The following is a 19,626-nucleotide window of genomic DNA, read 5'->3' on the forward strand; positions in this document are numbered from 1 at the left end:
AAACCGGTGAGAAACAGGGTTTTAGCACTCCGAAAGTGACTTAAATACAGGTTTGAATATCAGTTGAGGAAAATTATTAAGGGGCAGCAACTAATACAACAGGCAGTCCACAGAGTGCATGCACATGGCTTCACCCAAAACAATGTCGGAGCCGTCTCTGACTCCAGGAGGAGTACACACTTGCCTGTACATGGTGTGGGATTATTTTAAAGAGATACACGTACTCATAGTGAGTACGAAAAGTGTACACTCGCGATTCTGCGAGGGTAAATTTATAATACACTCACAATCCTGCAAGGGTTAATACATGTGCAAATGTGCACGGAATATTACACGTGCTTATGTGGAAGCACGGGAGGAAAATACACTCGCGATTGTGCGAGGAAATAATTTATACACGTGCTTGTATTGAGCACGGAAAGTTACGCGTGCATAAGTGCATGGAAAGTATAGATACACTCGCAATCCTGCGAGGAGAAATTCTACTCACACACGTGGAGGCAAGGCAAGCGGAGTCTCCATCCCTGGGAGGGGGCCTTTCAGCGGCAGCATCTCGCTCATGCTCCAAGAGACCTGCGACAATGGGCGGAGTCTCAAAGAGAATCCCTTTTTTTATAGGCTGATCAGATCTGACTGTAGGCATTCCAGAAGCTTCTCTGCACCCCTACCCTGGCTGTGGAGGTGCCCCTGAAGCCTCCAAACATCCCCCACACCGGCCGCAGGCACCCAGCGGCTCACTGGCGCCTTGGCACTCCCTTCTCCTAATGGCCCTGGCCAGGGTGCTCTGGGGCCAAACAAAAGAAGCTGTTAGCCTCAAGTAGCAGAGAGAGAGGGAGATGTGTCTACTCCTTCCACGATGAAGGAGGGAGGTGGAGAAAGGGGGGTTTGCATCCTTCCACAGGCATCCCCATCAGATCCATAGTTCTAATGAAACTGGGAAATTAAACCAAAAAATTTTTAATAGACTTATTCTGTGGTAACTAGTTGTAAGAGACGACTTAGTAAATTCACCATGATAGTTTTTGAGATTGTGGGAAAGAAAGACCGTTTTTTTAAACTAATGAAATGCCAAATTTGGAACAAAGTTTTACCGTATGAATTCTTGTAGTTGCCAGAAAGCCCTATACCTCTCTTGGGTCAAGATTTGTTAAGTAAATTGTAAGCTCAAATAACGTTTTCTGAGAATTCTGTTTAGTTGTATGTCCCATAAGAAGATGCTTGGATGGTGCAGATCTCCTTGCTGCAAGCAAGAAATCTCCAAGGAAATTTTGGATACTGCATTTCCACTAGTATGGGCAGCCAAAGTATCGGTAAAGCCAACACTACACTGATAGAACTCAAACAGGACTTCATTCCGGTAAGGAAAAACAATATCCAATAAACATGAAAGCCAAAATGGGCTCACAGCTAATGCCATTTAGCAGACTGCTGTTACATATGTCTCATCTTTTGGTCATTAGAAATATGTACATGTTTCTATAGATACTTTTTCAGATATGCTTTGTGCATCTGCTCATATGAGTGAGAAAAGCAGAGATGTTCAGTGTCACTGGACCCGCTGTTTTGCTATGCTGGGAGTGCCACAACAGATTAAAACTGACAACGGTCCTGGATACACTGCTAGATCCACGCAATATTTTTTACAGTAATGGGGTGTTCGAGTGTCACAGGTATTCCACATTCTCCCACTGGACAGGCTTTTATTGAATGAGCGCATTCCACACTGAAACAGATGTTATTAAAACAAAAAAAAAGGGGAATATGATGTCTCAAGAACAATTAGACAATGCAGCATATGCTTCAAATTTTTTGAATCGTACTATGCCTCCCTCCTCTATCACAGCAGTGGAAAAACACTTGCGTGTTCCAGATTCACTGTCTCAGAGATCAAAGGTTTTGTATCAGGATCCCCTGCACAATAGTCAATAGCAAGGGCCTGTAGAGGCCCTTCACCTGGGGAAGGGGGTATGCTTGTGTTCTTCTTCCAACAGGACCAAAGTGGCTTCCTGCAAAATACATTAAACTTGGCCATGAGTTGGACAAACACAATGCAGGGCCTAATGCCAGATATACAGCATCTGTCCCTGCAGCAGAGAGCAACAAAGAAACAGAAGAGACCAAGGGAAGAGGCACTAGCATATCAGAATGATACAGATTTACATTATTTGGACTGGGGACTAACTGGTGAAAAAACTTTCAATGCATTTGTTTTCCTTATTAGGATTGCTAACCAGCTTTCTCCAATATTTGTTAACAACTGTAATTGTTGTAATTTGCATTATTCTTTTCTATTCTATTGTAGGTTGTTTTGTAATTATAATATATACCAGGAAAATGACCCATAAGGTATGATGATCCACAGTGGGCATTCAAACTCATCAACAGAATGCCCCGTTTTGAACTGGGAGGCAAGAGGTGACTGCATCACTACTCCGAAGTAGTCTGTCAGATGACTGTGGTCACAGGGTGGATTGTGTAGCAGTTGCACACTCCCCCCCTGAAATCTGGAGCCTTCAATGAGGAGGTTGATGGCTCTTTAGCACCTTCTGTGCCCCACTGTGCCTGTCCCCATGTATACACCTAGGTTGGTACTAAGGTGCTGTCAGTCACATCCTCCCCTGCCTTGGGGCTGAGTGACTTCACCTCTACCAACTGATGGGGCAGGAGGGGTGGGACCCTCAGTCAATTGACAGGGTCCTTAACAAAGGAGGTGCCGAGAGTATCTGCAAAGCTTCTGGACTATGTTGTAATGCCCACAGCCACATCTGGCCAGACTATAAAACGGGGTTCCCTCCGAAGACACCCTTTGAGTGGTCTTCTTGGAGCAGCGGGTCTGTGAACTGTATCCCTTTCCTTAGACAGGAACACCGTCTAAGGAGATTTCCTGGGATTAAGAACACCTCTCCTCTTCATTTGGGTGAGTGATTATTTACTGGATATATCCTTGAATGAGTCTTCACCTAACCTAGGCGAGTGATTATTTCTTGTGAGTACCCTGAAGTAAGAGGCCTCTAGTTTTGTTTCTTGTAAGTGATTACATGCAAGTTGTGGATCCTCATTATTCTTATGTTATTGTATTCAAATAATCTCCCTAGCTGATATCTGAACCGGTATTTTATGTTATCAGAGTGCTAAATATTTGTAACACTGTTGAAATGGAATTATAGTGTTCATGAGTGGACTCAAGTGAAACAACACCTCCAAAGAGCAGTCTCAGCTAATGTGCAAGGCCTGATTTAGGATTTAGCCAGTGCCCTGCAAAACAATTGCATAATTTGTAAGAATTAGCACTGTAAGACATAATGGCTAACATTATCTAATAGCATTAAGTGATTAGACCCAAAAACTTGGTTTTCAGGCCTCAATCTGCATATATGGGTTCTTGTGGGAATTGGATGTGCTTGTGTAATGTTTTTTCTTGTAGTCTTCCGAATCATCTGGAGAATGATACAGAATTAAAAGAAGAATAAAGCCAGGGTCCTTGCTGCACTCACTGTGAGCCAGATGTTCAAAAACAAAAAGGGGGACATGTGGGAACAGCAGTTCCATCTAAAGGGCCTTGGACAGATTATACAGAAGTATGGTTTTTATAAGTGTAAGAAGTGATAGCCCAGGCCAGTGAGAATGATATCTTGGGTCGGAAAAACGCCCCCATATGTATGATGTGTGAATGTCCTTGGGCCTGGTCTGTGAATGAGTGGGAACGTAACTGAAACAAAGATAACATCAGTGTGGTGTGTTTTTAATAACAATTATTGGAAAAACATCTTATGTAACATCTTAGTCCAGGTCTGTATCTGTAAATCCTATACATTTTCACTGACTAATAAAGAAGGCCTCAGCCTGGCTCAGCTCTCTGCTCTGCCCAGCTCTGCGTTCCTTCCTGAACAAGATCTCTGTCTGTCTGTGCATCTCTGTCTGCATCCCGGTGTGCGTCGTTTCTAATCGCCGCAATCCTGACCATTTATTAGGTTGGTGCAAAAGTAATTGCAGTTTTGGACCGTGAATTTTAAATCATTATAACTAGTCTCAAACATATATTTATTAATCAAAATAGGAACCATTACAATCAACACAGTTTTGCCAATAAGAAATGAGTTTGTTTATTCCTGTAGCATAAAAATTTCTGCTTTGGGATTCGATGAACTCTTGGAAAGCATTTTCTGCATCCTGCTGGCTGTGGAAGCATTTCCCCTGCAAAAAGTTGTCAAGATGAAAAGTGGTATTTGGTTGGCAAGAGTTCAGATGAATATGGCAGATGAGGCAAAACTTCGTAGCCCAATTCGTTCAACTGTTGAAGCATTGGTTGTGCGACGTGCAGTCAGGCATTGTCCTGGAGAAGAATTTGGCGGTTTCTGTTGACCATTGCTGGCTGCAGGCGTTGCAGTTTTCAGTGCATCTCATGAATTTGCTGAGCATCCTTCTTAGATTGAATGGTTTCACCGGGTTTCAGAAAGCTGTGGTGGATCAGACCGACAGCAGACCACCAAACAGTGACTGTGACCTTTTTTTGGTGCAAGTTTGGCTTTGGGAAGTGCTTTGGAGGTTCTTCTTGGTCCAACCGCTGAGCTGGTCATCGCCAGTTGTCGCATCAAAACCACTTTTCATTGCACATCACAATCTGATTAAGAAATGGTTCATTGTTGTTGCGTAGAATAAGAGAAGATGACACTTCAAAACTGTTAGTTTTTTGATTTTTTTGTCAGCACATGAGGCACCCACTTGTCAAGCTTTTTCACCTTACCAATTTGCTTCAAATGCCACATGACCGTAGAATGGTCGATGTTGAGTTCTCCAGCAACTTCTCATATGGTTGTAAGAGGATCAGCTTTGATGATTGGTCTCAATTTGTTCTTGTCAATTTCTGATGCCCGGCCACTACACTCCTCATCTTCAAGGCTCTTGTCTCCTTTGTGAAACTTCTTGAACCGCCACTGCACTGTACGTTTGTTAGCAGTTCCTGGGCCAAATGTGTTGTTGATGTTGTGAGTTGTCTCCGCTGCTTTACAACCCATTTTGAACTCAAATAAGGAAATTGCTTGAATTTGCTTTTTGTCTAACATCATTTCCATAGTCTAAAATAAATATAAACAGCAAGTAATTAGTCAGTAGCAAAAAAAACATAAAGCAAGAAAAGCGCATTAAAATTATGTACAACAGAACCACATTTATTTAAGAATGTATTCCAATATCAAGTGGCAAGTTTCAACAATGCAAAAAACAGAATTCCTTTTGCATTAACCAAATAGGTAAGGAGTGTGGATATTTCTTAGATTTGGGAAACAGACACATGAGGCTGTGTTCAGATGACTACTTGATAATGATTGTATATGATTTGCGGACTTTATTGTCCATAACAGCTGTTCGTTTCAGCCCCTCTACTAGGTACTGCGAGTACCAACAGCTCCACTAATAGCAGGATCATATATGTTCTCCTACATTCAAATATGGCAAAGTCACCTGACTGAAGTTAAACAAATGAAAGGAGCAGAAGTAACAAGGGTGAGTGGTAATGGGTACGGTGCTTTGTGGCAAACCAATGCATTTTAAGTGCTAAGAAAGAACAATGCAAAACCCACAGTGAAATACAGGTTGACTTCTGCTAATCCTAACAGACATAGAAAGATATTAATAAAGAGAGAGTGAATATAAATAAGGAAAGTGAATAAAACAGGTTTTGTTACAGGGCTTCACTGAATTAATCAAGGGGGGGAGGACTGCAATTTTTTTGAGCTTTTTGCAAGGATGGCTATTCTATAACTCATACTGTCTAATATGGATTGAAATATTTGTGTGAGTGTGACTCATCCTTCACTATTAATGAGAGAATTTTAAATGATGTTCATCTAAGAAATGCCTGATGCGGCGATAAGGAACAACACACAGAGATGCAGACAGAAACGCACAGACACAGAGTTCTTCTTAGCAGTGAGAGCAGAGCCAGGCAGAGCTGAGCAGAGCTGAGCCAGGCTGAGACCCTTAGCCATTGACAATTTATAGGTTTTACAGATATGGGCTGGACTAAGAGGCTAAACAAGATGTTTTTTCAATAATTGTTATTAAAAACACACCACACTCTGTTTCAGTTACATTCCCACTCATTCACAGACCAAGCCCAACAACATTCACACATCACATGTACTTGGGGGCAGTTATCCGGCCTGAGATACCTCACAAGTCTGGGCTATCACTCTTTACAGTTATGAAAAACATACTTCATTACAACCTGCCCAAGGCCCTTTATATTTTAACTAGTTGCTGTGGTCTAATTATGTTAGTATTATTTCTTCTTTGACCGTCCAGATAGTTATGTTAGTGTTGCTCTTCCTTTATCATCCAAGTGGCTGGAACCACACATATTGCTTTCCCACACCTGGTGCTTAGGGTACAGTTGATCAATTTCTTTCTCCACAAAATAATGTTGATAAAATGCTCCATAAACTAGAGATAGCAGTAATAAACTGGGTCTTCTAAAATAACTGGAAACCATTAACGCCTACAGAGTTCATGGATGAGAACCTGTTGTAAGCTGGAAAACCAGTTCAGACTCCTTGCATCATAGAGATACATGATGGAATCACAGAGAGAGCATAATAAGGAAGAGCATTTTTGCACTTATATTCAAATGACACCTCTTCTGCACAAGCTTTGTGGGGATGACTCACTGAACTATCTATTTAGCTCCTGAAGTCTGTCCAACAGATACCACCATTGTATACAGTGTGAAATCATATCTGCAGCTACATAATAGAACATGATTGGAATTCCATGTCTGTAGAGATACATGTAGGAAGAAATAGCTTTATTTTAATGCAAGTAAAAACTTGAGTAATAATGATAATTATTATCATCTTCTCTTACACAACACTATTCATCTAAGATTAAGTGCTTTACAGAGGTAGATAAGCATCAATCTCCGTTCCTAAATTCAAGGCCTCTCACTCTCTTGTTGGGCCAGCTTTGACCAACTGGAGAGCTTCTTTGGAGTGGTAGACACTTCTGCTGGAATTTTTAGAGTTTATCAGACCTGAAAATCAGGTCTTAAACTGGTTGCACTGATTAGAGAACTCTCCTGATGGCTAGAACAACATTGTGTTTTAGAGTACAAGACTTGAAATGGCTTCCTGAGTGCCCTGGGACTAAGCAACCAGCAAGATAGACTGTACTGGAAGTTTTTTCATACAGTTCACTGAAAGTTTTGCCTGTGTGAAGACAGTAGGAGTTTCCGCAGAATGACTCTGATGAAATAACTAATCTAATTATATAATCAATTTATTTCACCAAGGAAGATTACTGAAATAGAGAATAGCCATTGTCACAAGCTCACTGTCATATATGGTCCTAATGGCTCCATTCAAGCATCAGAGGTTTTGGAACTTGATTTTAATGGTATGGGAAATCATCAAGATGCTTCAGTTCAAATTGACTTGTCCCATCATATCATCATTTTGTCTGGAAGAGACCCTTAAGATCAAGTCCAACCATAACCTAAATCTAACACTAAACCATGTCCCTAAGAACTTAATCTACACATCTTTTAAACACCTCCAGGAATAGTGACTCAACCACATCCCTAGGCAGCCTGTGCAAGTGTTTTACAACACTTTCTGTGAATACATTTTTCCTAATATCCAATCTGAACCTTCCCTAACACAACTTGAGGCCATTTCCTCTTGTCCTATCACTTGCTACTTGGGAGAAGAAAACAACACTCTCCATGCTACAACCTCCTTTCAGATAGTCGTAGACAGTGATAAGGTCTCCCCTCAGCCTCCTTTTCTCCAGGCTAAACAGCCCCAGTTTCCTCAGCCACTCCTCATAAGACTTGTGCTCCAGACCACTCACCAGCCTCGTTGCCCTTCTCTGAACTCTCTCCAGCAACTCAATGTCTTTCTTGTAGTGAGGGGCCCAAAACAGAACACAGCATTCGAGGTGCAGCCTCACCAGTGCTGAGTACAGTGGGACGATCACTTCCCTAGTTCTGCTGATCACAGTATTTCTGATACAAGCCAGGATGCCATTGGCCTTTTTGGCTACCTGGGCACACTGCTGGCTCATATTCAGCCAGCTATTGACCAATACCCCCAGGTCCTTTTCCACCAGGCAGCTTTCCAGCCACTCTTCCCCAAGCCTGTAGTGTTGCACGGAGTTGTTGTGACACAAGTGCAGGACCTGGCATTTGGCCTTGTTGAACCTCATAAAATTGGCCTCAGCCCATTGATCCAGCCTGTCCAGATCCCCCTGTAGAACCTTCCTATCCTCAAGCAGATCAACATTCCCACCCAACTTGGTGTCACCTGCAGCCTTACTGAGGATACACTCAGTCCCCTTGTCCAGATCACTGATAAAGATAGTAAACAGAACTAGCCCAAATACTGATCCCTGGGGAACACCACATGTGACTGGCTGCCAACTGGATTTGACTCCATTCACCACCACTCTTTGGGCTGAGGCATCCAGTTTTTTATCCAGTGAAAAGTACACCCTTCCAAGTCATGGGCAGCCAGTTTCTTCATGAGAATGCTGTGCGAAGCAGTGTTAAAGGCTTTACTAAAGTCTAGATAGACAATAGACACAACCTTTCCCTCATCCACTAAGCTGGTCACCTTGTCATAGAAGGTTAGTCAAGCAGGACTTGCCTTTCATAAACCCATGCTGACTTGGTTGTCTTGTATGTGCATTATGGTGGCATTCACAGTGATCTGCTCCATAATCTTCCCCAGTGCGGAGGTCAGACTGACAGTCCTGTAGTTCCCCTGATCATCTTTCTGGCCTTTCTTGTAGATGGGCATCACATTTGCCAACTTCCAGTCAACTGGGACCTCTCTGGTTAGCCAGGACTGATGATAAATTGAAAGTGGCCTGGTGAGCACCTCTGCCAGCTCCCTCAGTACCCTTGGGTGGATCCCATCTGGCCCCATAGACTTGTGCATGTCTAAGTGGTATAGCAGGTCACTAACTATTTCCCCCTTGCCTATCCCTTCTGAAAAGTTTATAGTCATCCAATGGAGCATTCCAGTTGTGGGAGTCATCCCACCATGTTTCTGTGATGGCAACTACATCGTAGTTTTCCAGCTATACAATGGCTTCCAGCTCCTCTGGTTTGTTTCCCATGCTGCATGCATTTGTATAGATGCACTTCTGCTGGGCCATTGATCCCACCACCTTTTTCAGGGGAGAAGCCCTAATTCCTGTGTGGCCATTCTTGGGCACTTACATGGTTTTTAACACATCAATAACCCTTGTGTCTTTGCTGCCACATGGTTCTCCATCCTCTGCCTCTGCTGAGATGGCATGTTGAAGGACCTCGCTAGCACCTCATCCCCCAAACACTGGTGTGCTGCCCCTGGGTTAATCTCTGCTGAACCTGGTTTTCTCCCCTTCCCCATTCAAATCTAATTTAAAGCTCTTTTAATGACCCTTGCTAACTCCTGCCTAAGGATCCTTTTAATGCCATGTTGTGATCAAAGTATACCTTGGGTTACAGGTTTTGGAAATTCTGGATGATTAAATGGAGAACAGTTTGCATCATGAAGCATCCTTCTTTTCCACCTAGGTTGGTCTGCTGGTTTTTCCTACTTTTTCCATAATATTTTTAAAATTATGGCCAGGTTGGTATAGTCTTTCATGTAACCATTAGCTTCTCCCCCCCCCCCACCCCCCCGCTGCCCAGTTGCTTTAAATTTGTTTAAACTGTTATAGTTCTTTAGGAAGGAAGAAATAAATAAAACTGTATTGGTTTTACTTTCTTAATTTCTGTTCTGACTTGGTGTGTTGGGCTGGATGTTCAAAGGGAAGGTCTCTTCTACTCATCATGCAACTAATTCCACGTGGAGTAAGTGGGTCACACTGATCACGCAACGGGCTCAAATAGGGAACCTTGATCGCCCAGGGATCTTAGAAGTGATCACGGACTGACCAGAGGGTAAGGATTTCAGAGTATTGCCAGAAAAGGTGACACGTGCTGAAGAGGCCCCACTGTATAACGAGCTACCTGAGACTTAGAAGCTATATGCTTTGTTTACTGATTGGTCCTGTTGTATTGTGGGAAAGCATCGGATGTGGAAATCTGCTGTGTGGAGTCCCACATAGCGAGTCACAGAAGCCACTGAAGGACAAGGAGAATCAAGTCAGTTTGCGGAGGTAATAGTGATCCAGCTGTCTTTAGACATTGCTGAATGAGAAAAATAGCCAGTGCTTTATATCTATACCGATTCATGGATGGTGGCAAATGTCCCGTGGGGATGGTTACAGCAATGGAAGAGGAGCAACTGGCAGTGCAGAGGCAATTGTGGCGAGATATTGCTGCCCAACTAGAGAACCTGCCTGTAAAAGTGCACCACATAGATGCCCATGTGCTTAAAAGTCGGTCCACTGAAGAACATCAAAACAACCATCAGGCGGATCAAGATGCCAGGACTGAAGTGTCTCAGGTAGATTTGGACAGGTGTTGAGGGTTTAGATTGTGGGGTGACAATAAAACCCTGGCAGATGTATTGTTAACCTTCTCTCCCCCCACTTCCCCCTTTTGCCCCTCCCTCTCCCCCCTTCCCACTAAGGACAGGCTATTTGGAGGAAAAGAAGGACAGAGAGAAGAGAGTTGGAAAAATTAAAAATATTTTACTAATGCTACTAATAAGAATAGAGAAAATAATACAAAATATACAAAACCAATCTTGAAAGTCTCAGCAACTGCAGAGCCGGCAACCAAAGTCCTGGATTAGACTCTGCAGCCAACCGGAGCTGGATTCAGTCTGTCACTAGGCCTCAGTTCGTAGGGACGACTAGCAAGGTCCTCTCCTAATGTTGGCCATAAGCAAAAGGGATGAAAAAGGGACAAGATCCTCGTGATGTCCCACTTCTATATGAAGTATTCCCGTGAATGGAATGTTATACACAGTTGGTCAGTTTCTTGGTCACCTGTTTCTCATTGCCCCTCTCGTGAGATGTCCATCCATGCTTATCAATAACTTTGCATTCCATTGCTATGTTTACCAAAACATGTATATGGTTCTCCAGGAAAATGCAGCTAATATGAAGTCTTCAGCTGACAGGCAAATTCACTAAAAGAGAAACTTGTTTTTTAACAAAACCAGGACAACTGGCAACACAAAGGTGTATTGTTTATAGCTCAGTGGGCCCATGATACCTCAGGTCATCAAGGAAGGGATGCAACATATAGATGGTCTCGTGATCGAGGGGTGGACTTGACCATGGACACTATTGCGCAGGTTATTCACAATTGTGAAACGTGCTACAATCAAGCAAGACAAGCGGTTAAAGCCTGCATGGTATGGGGAGTGATAGCTGAAGTATAAATATGAGAAGGCCCGGCAGATTGACTATAGCACACTCCCACAAACCAAACATGGCAAGCACTATGTGCTTATAATGCTGGAAGCAACCACTGGATGGCTGGAAACATATGCCATGTACCATGCCACTTCCTGGAACACTATCCTGGGCCTTGAAAAGCAAGTGCTATGGCGACATGGCACCCCAGAGAGAACTGAGTCAGACAATGGGACTCATTTCCGGAACAACCTCATAGGCACTTAGGCCAAAGAGCATGGCATTGAGTAGGTATATCACATCCCCTATCATGCATCAGCATCCGGGAAAATCGAATGATACAATGGACTGTTAAAGACGACACTAAGAGCAATGGATGGTGGAATTTTTAGAAATTAGGATTCAAATTTAGCAAAGGCCACCTGGTTAATTAACACCAGGGGATCCACCAATTGAGCTGGCCCTGCCCAATCAAAGCTTCCACACACTGTAGAGGGGGATAAAGTCCCTGTGGTGCGAATGAAGAATGTGTTGGAAAAAACAGGCTGGGTTATTCCTGCCTTGGGCAAAGGCAAACCTATCCTTAGGATTGCTTTTGCTCAGGGACCTGGGTGCACTTGGTGGGTAATGCTAGAGGATGGAGGAGTCTGATGTATACCTCAGGGAGATTTGATTCTGGGTGAGAATATTCCCATGATGTGAACTCTGTGATGGTAATTGCTGCATAATACTAAACGCCAGACTAACAATATTCAGTAAGTATCACAGAATCACAGAATCACAGAATGTTAGGGATTGGAAGGGACCTCAAAAGATCATCTAGTCTAATCCCCCTGACGGAGCAGGAACACTTAGATGAGGTTACACAGGAATGTGTCCAGGTGAGTTTTGAATGCCTCCAGAGTAGGAGACTCCACAACCCCCCTGGGCAGCCTGTTCCAATGTTCTGATACCCTTACTGAGGAGAAGTTTCTTCTCAAATTTAAGTGGAACCTCTTGTGTTCCAGTTTGAACCCATTACCCCTTGTCGTACCATTGGTTGTCACCGAGAAGAGCCTGGCTCCATCCTCGTGACACTCACCCTTTATATATTTGTAAACATTACTAAGATCACCCCTCAGTCTCCTCCAGGCTAAAGAGACCCAGCTCCCTCAGCCTTTCCTCGTAAGGGAAATGCTCCACTCCCTTAATCATCTTTGTGGCTCTGCGCTGGACTCTCTCCAGCAGTTCCCTGTCCTTCTTGAACTGAGGGGCCCAGAACTGGACAAAACATTCCAGATACGGTCTCACCAGGGCAGAGTAGAGGGTAAGGAGAACCTCTCTCGACCTACTAACCACCCCTCTTCTAATACACCCCAGGATGCCATTGGCCTTCCTGGCCACAAGGGCACAGTGCTGGCTCATGGTCATCCTGCTGTCCACCAGGACCCCCAGGTCCCTTTCCCCTACACTGCTCTCTAATAGGTCATTCCCCAACTTATACTGGAACCTGGGGTTGTTCCTACCCAGATGCAAGACTCTACACTTTCCCCTGTTATATTTCATTAAATTTTTCCCTGCCCAACTCTCCAGCCTGTCTAGGTGTCACTGGATGGCAGCACAGCCTTCTTGCGTGTCAGCCACTCCTCCCAGCTTGGTGTCATCAGCAGTCTTTCTGATAGTACACTCTATTCCCTCATCCAAATCATTGATGAATACATTGAATAATACTGGCCCCAGTACTGACCCTTGAGGCAGTCCACTAGATACAGGTCTCCAACTGGACCCTGCCCCATTTACCACGACTCTCTGGCTTCTTTCCTTCAGCCAGTTCGCAGTCCACCTCACTACTCAATTGTCCAGACCGCATCTTTAAGAATAATAAAGAATGAACTTCAACAAAACTCAACAAAGTGCAGCAATGATGGAACCAAAGCTTGCTCCAAGAGCTGGTATCCAGCCACCTCCTCGAGATCGATGCCTTTGACATGCAAACCGTGAACATGAACTGTGCCTTCCAGATGCAGCATGCAGCAATGCAACACTCTCTCTCTTCCTGTCGCTGAGTTCCCTGAATGTGATTTACGTGTGTGAATTGTTTTTAACCTTTGTGTGACTGCTGAGTTGGCAGTTTGTGCCATGAGCCAGGTCCTGGGGGGCTGGCGGAGGGTCCTCTGTCCGGGCAGGGGGAGCACAGCTGGTGGAGCTGGTAACTTTTTGCATTTCTCCCCATTCTCCCCCACTGATCAAAAGAAAAAAAAGGAAACAAGCAGGAGCAAGGTAGCACATGCACGATTTGAGCACATCTGGGTGGGTGTTGTGGCATGTGGATGTTTACTGGCTGATGAGTTTTGGGGATGAAGTGGACTCACCTGTATCCAGGGCACTGCAGTGGTCTAATGATGTGTGTCCACAGATACAAATTACTGAATGCAACTTCCATCTCTAAGGCTAGGACAGCTGGGAAATGAAGTCTTGGAAGAAATGAATACTGACGCTAAACCTAGGCTGTTTCAGAAAAAGAAATATATTTAGGTGATTGTAATTTCTGTGGAAGGTAGAAATACTAAATGCCACAGAAAAACATAGTTTAGGAATTAAGTCCTCTCTAGTCCTGTTCCCCTCCCAGCTGACTCTTCAGAATGCATCAATACCTCACTAAAGAAGAATGGTGTTTCTGAAGAGCTTGTGTTTGCCCTGTAGACCTTTGTACTTTTTTTTTATTTTAAAATGACCTTCTGCTCCGTGTTAATTTTATATTAGTCATTGATTCAAGATTTGTCTGTTTGAAGGAAAAGGTGTGGTTGGATTTGCAGGAGTACTGTTTCATTAACTAGCTTTTCAATTTTTTCAGCATTCTTATTTTTGATAACTTGGTGTTTAGAGATTAGGAGAAGACAAGGATGATAACATTTTCCCCTTTAACTAATAACTGTATTTTTGAGGTAAATGCCAAGTAATATGTTCACTAAGATAAAAACGTGGGAACCTAATAAATGCACTTGTTTAGTTTATGGAGGTACATTCATATGGTCTTGTCCATCACATTTAAAATGGGAGGAGTGTGTTTTGGGGGCAAAAATTTATTGTTGGCACTGAGCTGCCGTAGTGTCTTGTCACAGTAGAGATGGACACGACACAGAAGTTCAAGCAGCAATAGCAAAAATCTTTACTTTGAGACAATATCTTTATATCTTAGGCTTACATCACATATATCAGTGTGTTATAATTTGATTGGTATCTGCTTGTTGCTAACCCAAACTGATTGGCCTTTGTTGATCCTTGTTGTATGCTTAAGTCATCACGTACATCTTCTTGCACATCCTTGTCTCGTGGTTTCCAACTTTCTCAAAGTTGTCTATCCTTTTGCTTCAGCATTCTCAAGGGTACAGCCTGACCTGATCAAGATCAAAGTCCTCTGGGAGGCCTTCAGTCCTGCTGTTGGCCTCCACAATGTCTTGGTTAAATGTTACAGTATTACATGCAATTGAATGTAACCTGTCTGTGAAAAGACAGATTGCAGTAACATTCTTCTTTTGTTTAAATTGCTTGTAAAGTGCTGTAGTGCTACTGAATTAAGTTGCTATTAATATTTTTAATTAAGGTAGAAGAGCTGATGGGCCTTTTCCAGTAAAAATGATGTCTTTTTTCCTTTCATCTTGTTAGATGTTACGGATAAATAGCAGTAATAGTAGTAGAAGTTCTATAAAACACAGCTGGAGCAAGGTTCATGAGAGAGTAGTCATCTGTAAAGGAGGATAATTTGTTCTAATTTTTCTTGAAATGTCTACAGTATAACACATCTTTTGGTGTTTTGTTTTTTAATAGTAATGCAGTGTCCTTTTATAATGGATGGATGAATTCAGTCACAAAATGTAAACAAGAAAAGTGATATTATATGCTTTTATAGCAGCTTTATGTACTAGCAATATAACATCTGTAATGCATTTTGGGATGTTTTTATATTGAATGATAGCATGTACTATGTAAAAATATTAGTAATTTTAATTAGTAAACTATGTCAGGTGTTTAGTATAGGAAATCTGCATGCACTGTGAGAGAAGCATCAGTGAAAGAAGTACTGCATATTAACAAAACAGGAAACAAATAAGAACTTTATGCACTTCCACTTCACTTTATGTAGTTTATTTAAATATATTTATAACAGATGAAAGGCTAAAGCAGTTCCAAAATGCGGGACTCTGTGAGTACTGTATTAATTTTTTTTTTCCTTAATCATGCTGAAAATGAGCAAGTTCTGCAAGCATTTATCTGATTATTTATTTGGTGCAAGAAAGCACTGACTAGTTCAGGGATCTCTGTGAGCTTAATGAAGTTGTTATAAGTGTAATCAAGAATAATTTGGTTTATTTCCAGAATGTAGTTATTGTAATATGATATAGAAAAGATGCCTAAAAAGCAAGCAGAGCTTGCAGTACTTGTCTGGAAAAATTACCTGTGAGCCTGTTATCAGACATATTTTGTATTGCTCTCATTAACTTTCATATTATTCAATCAGATCAGTGAGTCTAGGTTAAAACTGGATTCTGCACTCCTTTTAAGCTATTTACATCCTAGTTAAAGAGAGCAGTCCCCATGAGCAGAGGGGTTTTATGGGCAACATGGGAGGTTTTGGCTGGCCGTGGTGGCGGGGAAGCCCCAGTCCTGGCCTGGACACTGCTGGGCTCGCCCCAGTGTCTGTGTGCTATAGACTAACGAGCTGCTGGACTAACGAGCTTTGAACAGTAACTTCATTAGCCAGGCTTGCTTTGGGGGGAAACAACTTAGGAGAGTTGCTGCAGAAAGAGACGATTTTGTTGTCTTGTATAAAAAAAACCATATACATTTGAGTAACTTGTGTTGGTGCGGTTTGGAATTTTTGGTTAGGTTTGTGAGGGTTTTTTTCTCTAATGAAAATGAGACAGCAAATTATTATGAATATGACATGTACTGTCACTCCAAAAGTAATCTGAACTGGTTTAAACTTTACTAATTGGGGAGGGAAAAATACTGAGCCTAGCATAGCTTCGTGCAAGTGCACAGAAAGCCAGACCTGAGCTGGAGTTCTGGGCATGACTTGTAGATATTGCTTGCTGCTGTTCCTATCTTGATTGCAAATATTGCTGACAATAAGGCAGTTCAAATGCTAGTGAAGACAGAGTAAACACATAGCAACAGTTGAGCAGATCTTCCTGTGCAGATCTGTACCTAAGGAAGGTGCAAGGGGAGCTGGAGGCACCGCCAGCACCCAGCCTTCCTGGGCTGCTTGGCAGTTTTTCTGATTCTCAGCTGCCTTACCTAAAGCCTGAGATATGTCTGGATACGTTGGATAACTTTAATGTCCTTTATCTAAACAGAATATTCATTTATTCTGTTTGGGGAAGGTTTGCATAGGGAGGGAGGAGGTGGTTGAGGGCAGCCAAAAACCGCCTCTGACCTTCCCAGACCTTTGCTTGCACCTTTGCTCCTTTCCCACTCGCTGCCTATTTCCTCTCTACCCTTGGTGCCTCACTCACTTGTCTGCTGAGGCAGAGGAGAGACACATGCATTCCAGGAAGAGGGAAGGACTCTTCAGTTTCACAGTGAATTAATTTATTGCTTTTTTAATAATGAAACCCCCAACACTATAATCAAAAGGAAAAGCTAGGGAGGAAGCTCTTTGAATGGTATCTCACAGAGGTTCCACTGCTGTCCAAACACTCAGAGGTGGGAGGACATGTCTTTCCAGTCTGGCCATGCTCCGCAGTGGCGGGGCAGGTGACTGTGGCACAGGCTTGTCCTGGGCTTGGTGAGTCATCCCTGGCTGCCTGGAGAGCAGGGCTGGGAGCCCAACTCCGTGAGCTGCTTTGCTGTTGCTCCCACTGGCACTGAGCCGCCTGTGCACACCTCGGGGCACAGGGAGCTGGGAGTTCTGGGTCTATCTTCAATGTCCTAGTCCTTCTCACTGCATCCCTCTCTTTCACACAAACAAAGAAAACATCACTTTGGGAAAAGTCAGGGAAAATCCATTCTTAGTGTTTCAGTATTTTTAAACTAGACATATTTATAACAGAAAAGTTAGGCATAATTTTAATATACATGTGCTTTCCTCCTATTATTGCAATTTTAAGATGTGGTTACAAAAGAAAAAGAAATTATTGTTTTTCGCAAATGTCTCCATAGTCATCTCTTACAGATCTTCCACATCCTTTTTAAATTTGCATAGCATTTAACAAAGTGCTTACCTAGCACTAGCAATTGAAGACCAGTCAACTTCCTGTTTAATGCCTTTTAAATTTACTTTAAGTATGCCTTTATTTTAGTGGAGAAAATAAAACTGTGAGCTATTACTTTATTTGAGAGTGGTTGATCCATTCTTCCAGGAATAATTAAAATTAAGTCTTTCCCACCCTTCGCCTCCCCCATGTAGTGAAGCCTTTTACTTATAAAATACTTGTGATCTAAGTGTTCTAAGTGAAATGTAGGTTTTTTTTGTGAACCTTAAATCAACACTATAGCTAATTTAATATTCTGATTTGTATTGTGATTATTTCATTAATAAAGAGAAAAAAAGGAATCTATTGTAAATTATTTGAAGGTATACAAGCTGAAACTTGCTCTCTGCATCACAGCTCAATGGGGAGATAGTTGAAGTATTTACTCTTTATGCAACCGTAGGGTTGTAATTGTGGGCAGTGAATGAAATTACCCTTTAGCTATTTGATCTGCAAAGCAGATGGTTTGTAGATACTGTGTAGGTTGTGTAATTAGCTATCCTTTATTGTTCATTGACTTAATCCTTGTTTCCCTATGAGTGTGGTAGGTCTGGGAGTGTTCAGGGGAATGCTCAGGTCAGACGCAGCTCTGGAGGATATGTGCTGCTGGAAGCAGGACCAGCAAGAGGCTGTGACAGCACCAGCTGGCTCCAGTGCATGTCCTTGGCTGGAGCCACCTCCAGAAGCCACGGGAGCAGGAGGAAGGATGTCCCTGAAGGAATGAGGGGTTGAGGCAGCAGCAGCCAGGCAGGGTGAGGAGTTGCACAGGTCTGGGGAGCATTTGGGGACAGGGAGGAGCCAGATGCTGCTTTTCTCAAATGAGGTTCAGCTATAAGGAAACAGGGAAGAAGTGTTAACAGAAATCTGTATTTCTGTTTGTTTGCAGGGCTGCAAAAAAACTTTTCCTCTCTTCACCCTCTTAACAAAACATCATTATGGCACACAAGTGGTGTGGAAAGCCTTAGGCAATCACCTGTGATGTACTTTTGAGGCGCGGAATGACCTTACAACCCTTGAGGTTATAAAGAAGGTATGTATTTATTTACGACGCCGGACACACGGGGAATCATTTCACCTAATACGTGTGTAAAATTACAGTAGCTGTGAGCTTGGTTAAATGCAGTAAAGTGTTACATATTCATGAAAGTTTTAGGAAGACCTATACATATTCATAACCTGTCCCCGAGAAGGTGGTTCTTATTACAGTGAGTTCTGGGAGACCATTTCCATAGTCTCCACCTCTGGCTCCTCCTGGTTGCAGCTATGCAGTGATCGTTAACCAGGGTCTCTGTACATGGTCACCTTTGGTCCAGTGTGATGAGTTAGTTAGGTCTCAGACTGCTGAGTTGGTTAAAACTGGCGTATCTCCTGTCCTGTGCCCAAGTTTCTGGTATCTAGTTCACCCAAGGATGCACCCAAGGATTATTATTTTTGCAAGGCGTCAGTGAAGTCCTGTTTTTCATACAATAAGTTACACAGAGTTAAGCAAGGCTAGGTAATAGTGATGTGGGTTAAAGGGTTAGCTCTCTAAGTGTCTTTAGTGATGTGGGGTAGGGTTAGTTCTCAAGCGTCAGTTCTTTAAGTGTTAGTTAATTGTCAATTCCCTGTATCGCACTTAACATTTTAAAATAAAAGTTCTCAAAAGCATTTGCATTACACGTGTTCAAATAGAAAGCACCTACTCTATATCTTAATTTGCTTTAAATGATTTTACTTACACCATCTCTGCTAGAAATACAAACCAACAGGAGATTCTACAGTTTGTTGTGGGTTTCTGTGCTCTTCCTGCCTAGAAAGCAGTGGCAGGCGATGCAGCCAGCAGTGCTCCTGAAGGAAATCCTCTCAGTTCCCAAATGTGTTCTTCATCCTCTTGTACTAGCAGAATTTTCTGTTACTGTGTAACATGTGGATTGGGTGTTTGCGTGATTGTTACCATAAAGGTAAATCCGATTGGTGAAACCCAGAGATGTTGTGATGGTTCCTGCTGGGCTGTTCCTGTGGCACACAGCTGGGGACAGTTCGCTGGTGGTGGGGACGTGGCATGGAGGCAGCTGGGGAGCAGCAGACTCCCTGCTTGCTTTGAGGCACCTCTGAGAACTTT

At 42.8% G+C, this 19,626-nt stretch overlaps 1 protein-coding gene across 2 annotated transcripts in view; it reads left to right on the forward strand.

Moving 5' to 3' along the window:
• LOC135577193 (splicing regulatory glutamine/lysine-rich protein 1-like) overlaps positions 1–19,172 on the forward strand; it is a 101,329-nt gene extending 82,157 nt beyond the window's left edge. For both annotated transcript variants that reach the window (XM_065045049.1, XM_065045054.1), the window contains one exon: positions 18,412–19,172. In XM_065045049.1, the coding sequence (XP_064901121.1) occupies positions 18,412–18,504 (93 nt within the window). In that variant the 3' untranslated portion in view covers positions 18,505–19,172. The remainder of the gene's footprint in view (positions 1–18,411) is intronic.
• The last annotated feature ends 454 nt before the right edge of the window (positions 19,173–19,626 follow it).

Source organism: Columba livia, chromosome W, assembly GCF_036013475.1.
Source record: "Columba livia isolate bColLiv1 breed racing homer chromosome W, bColLiv1.pat.W.v2, whole genome shotgun sequence".
In the NCBI taxonomy this organism is placed as follows: Eukaryota; Metazoa; Chordata; class Aves; order Columbiformes; family Columbidae; genus Columba; species Columba livia.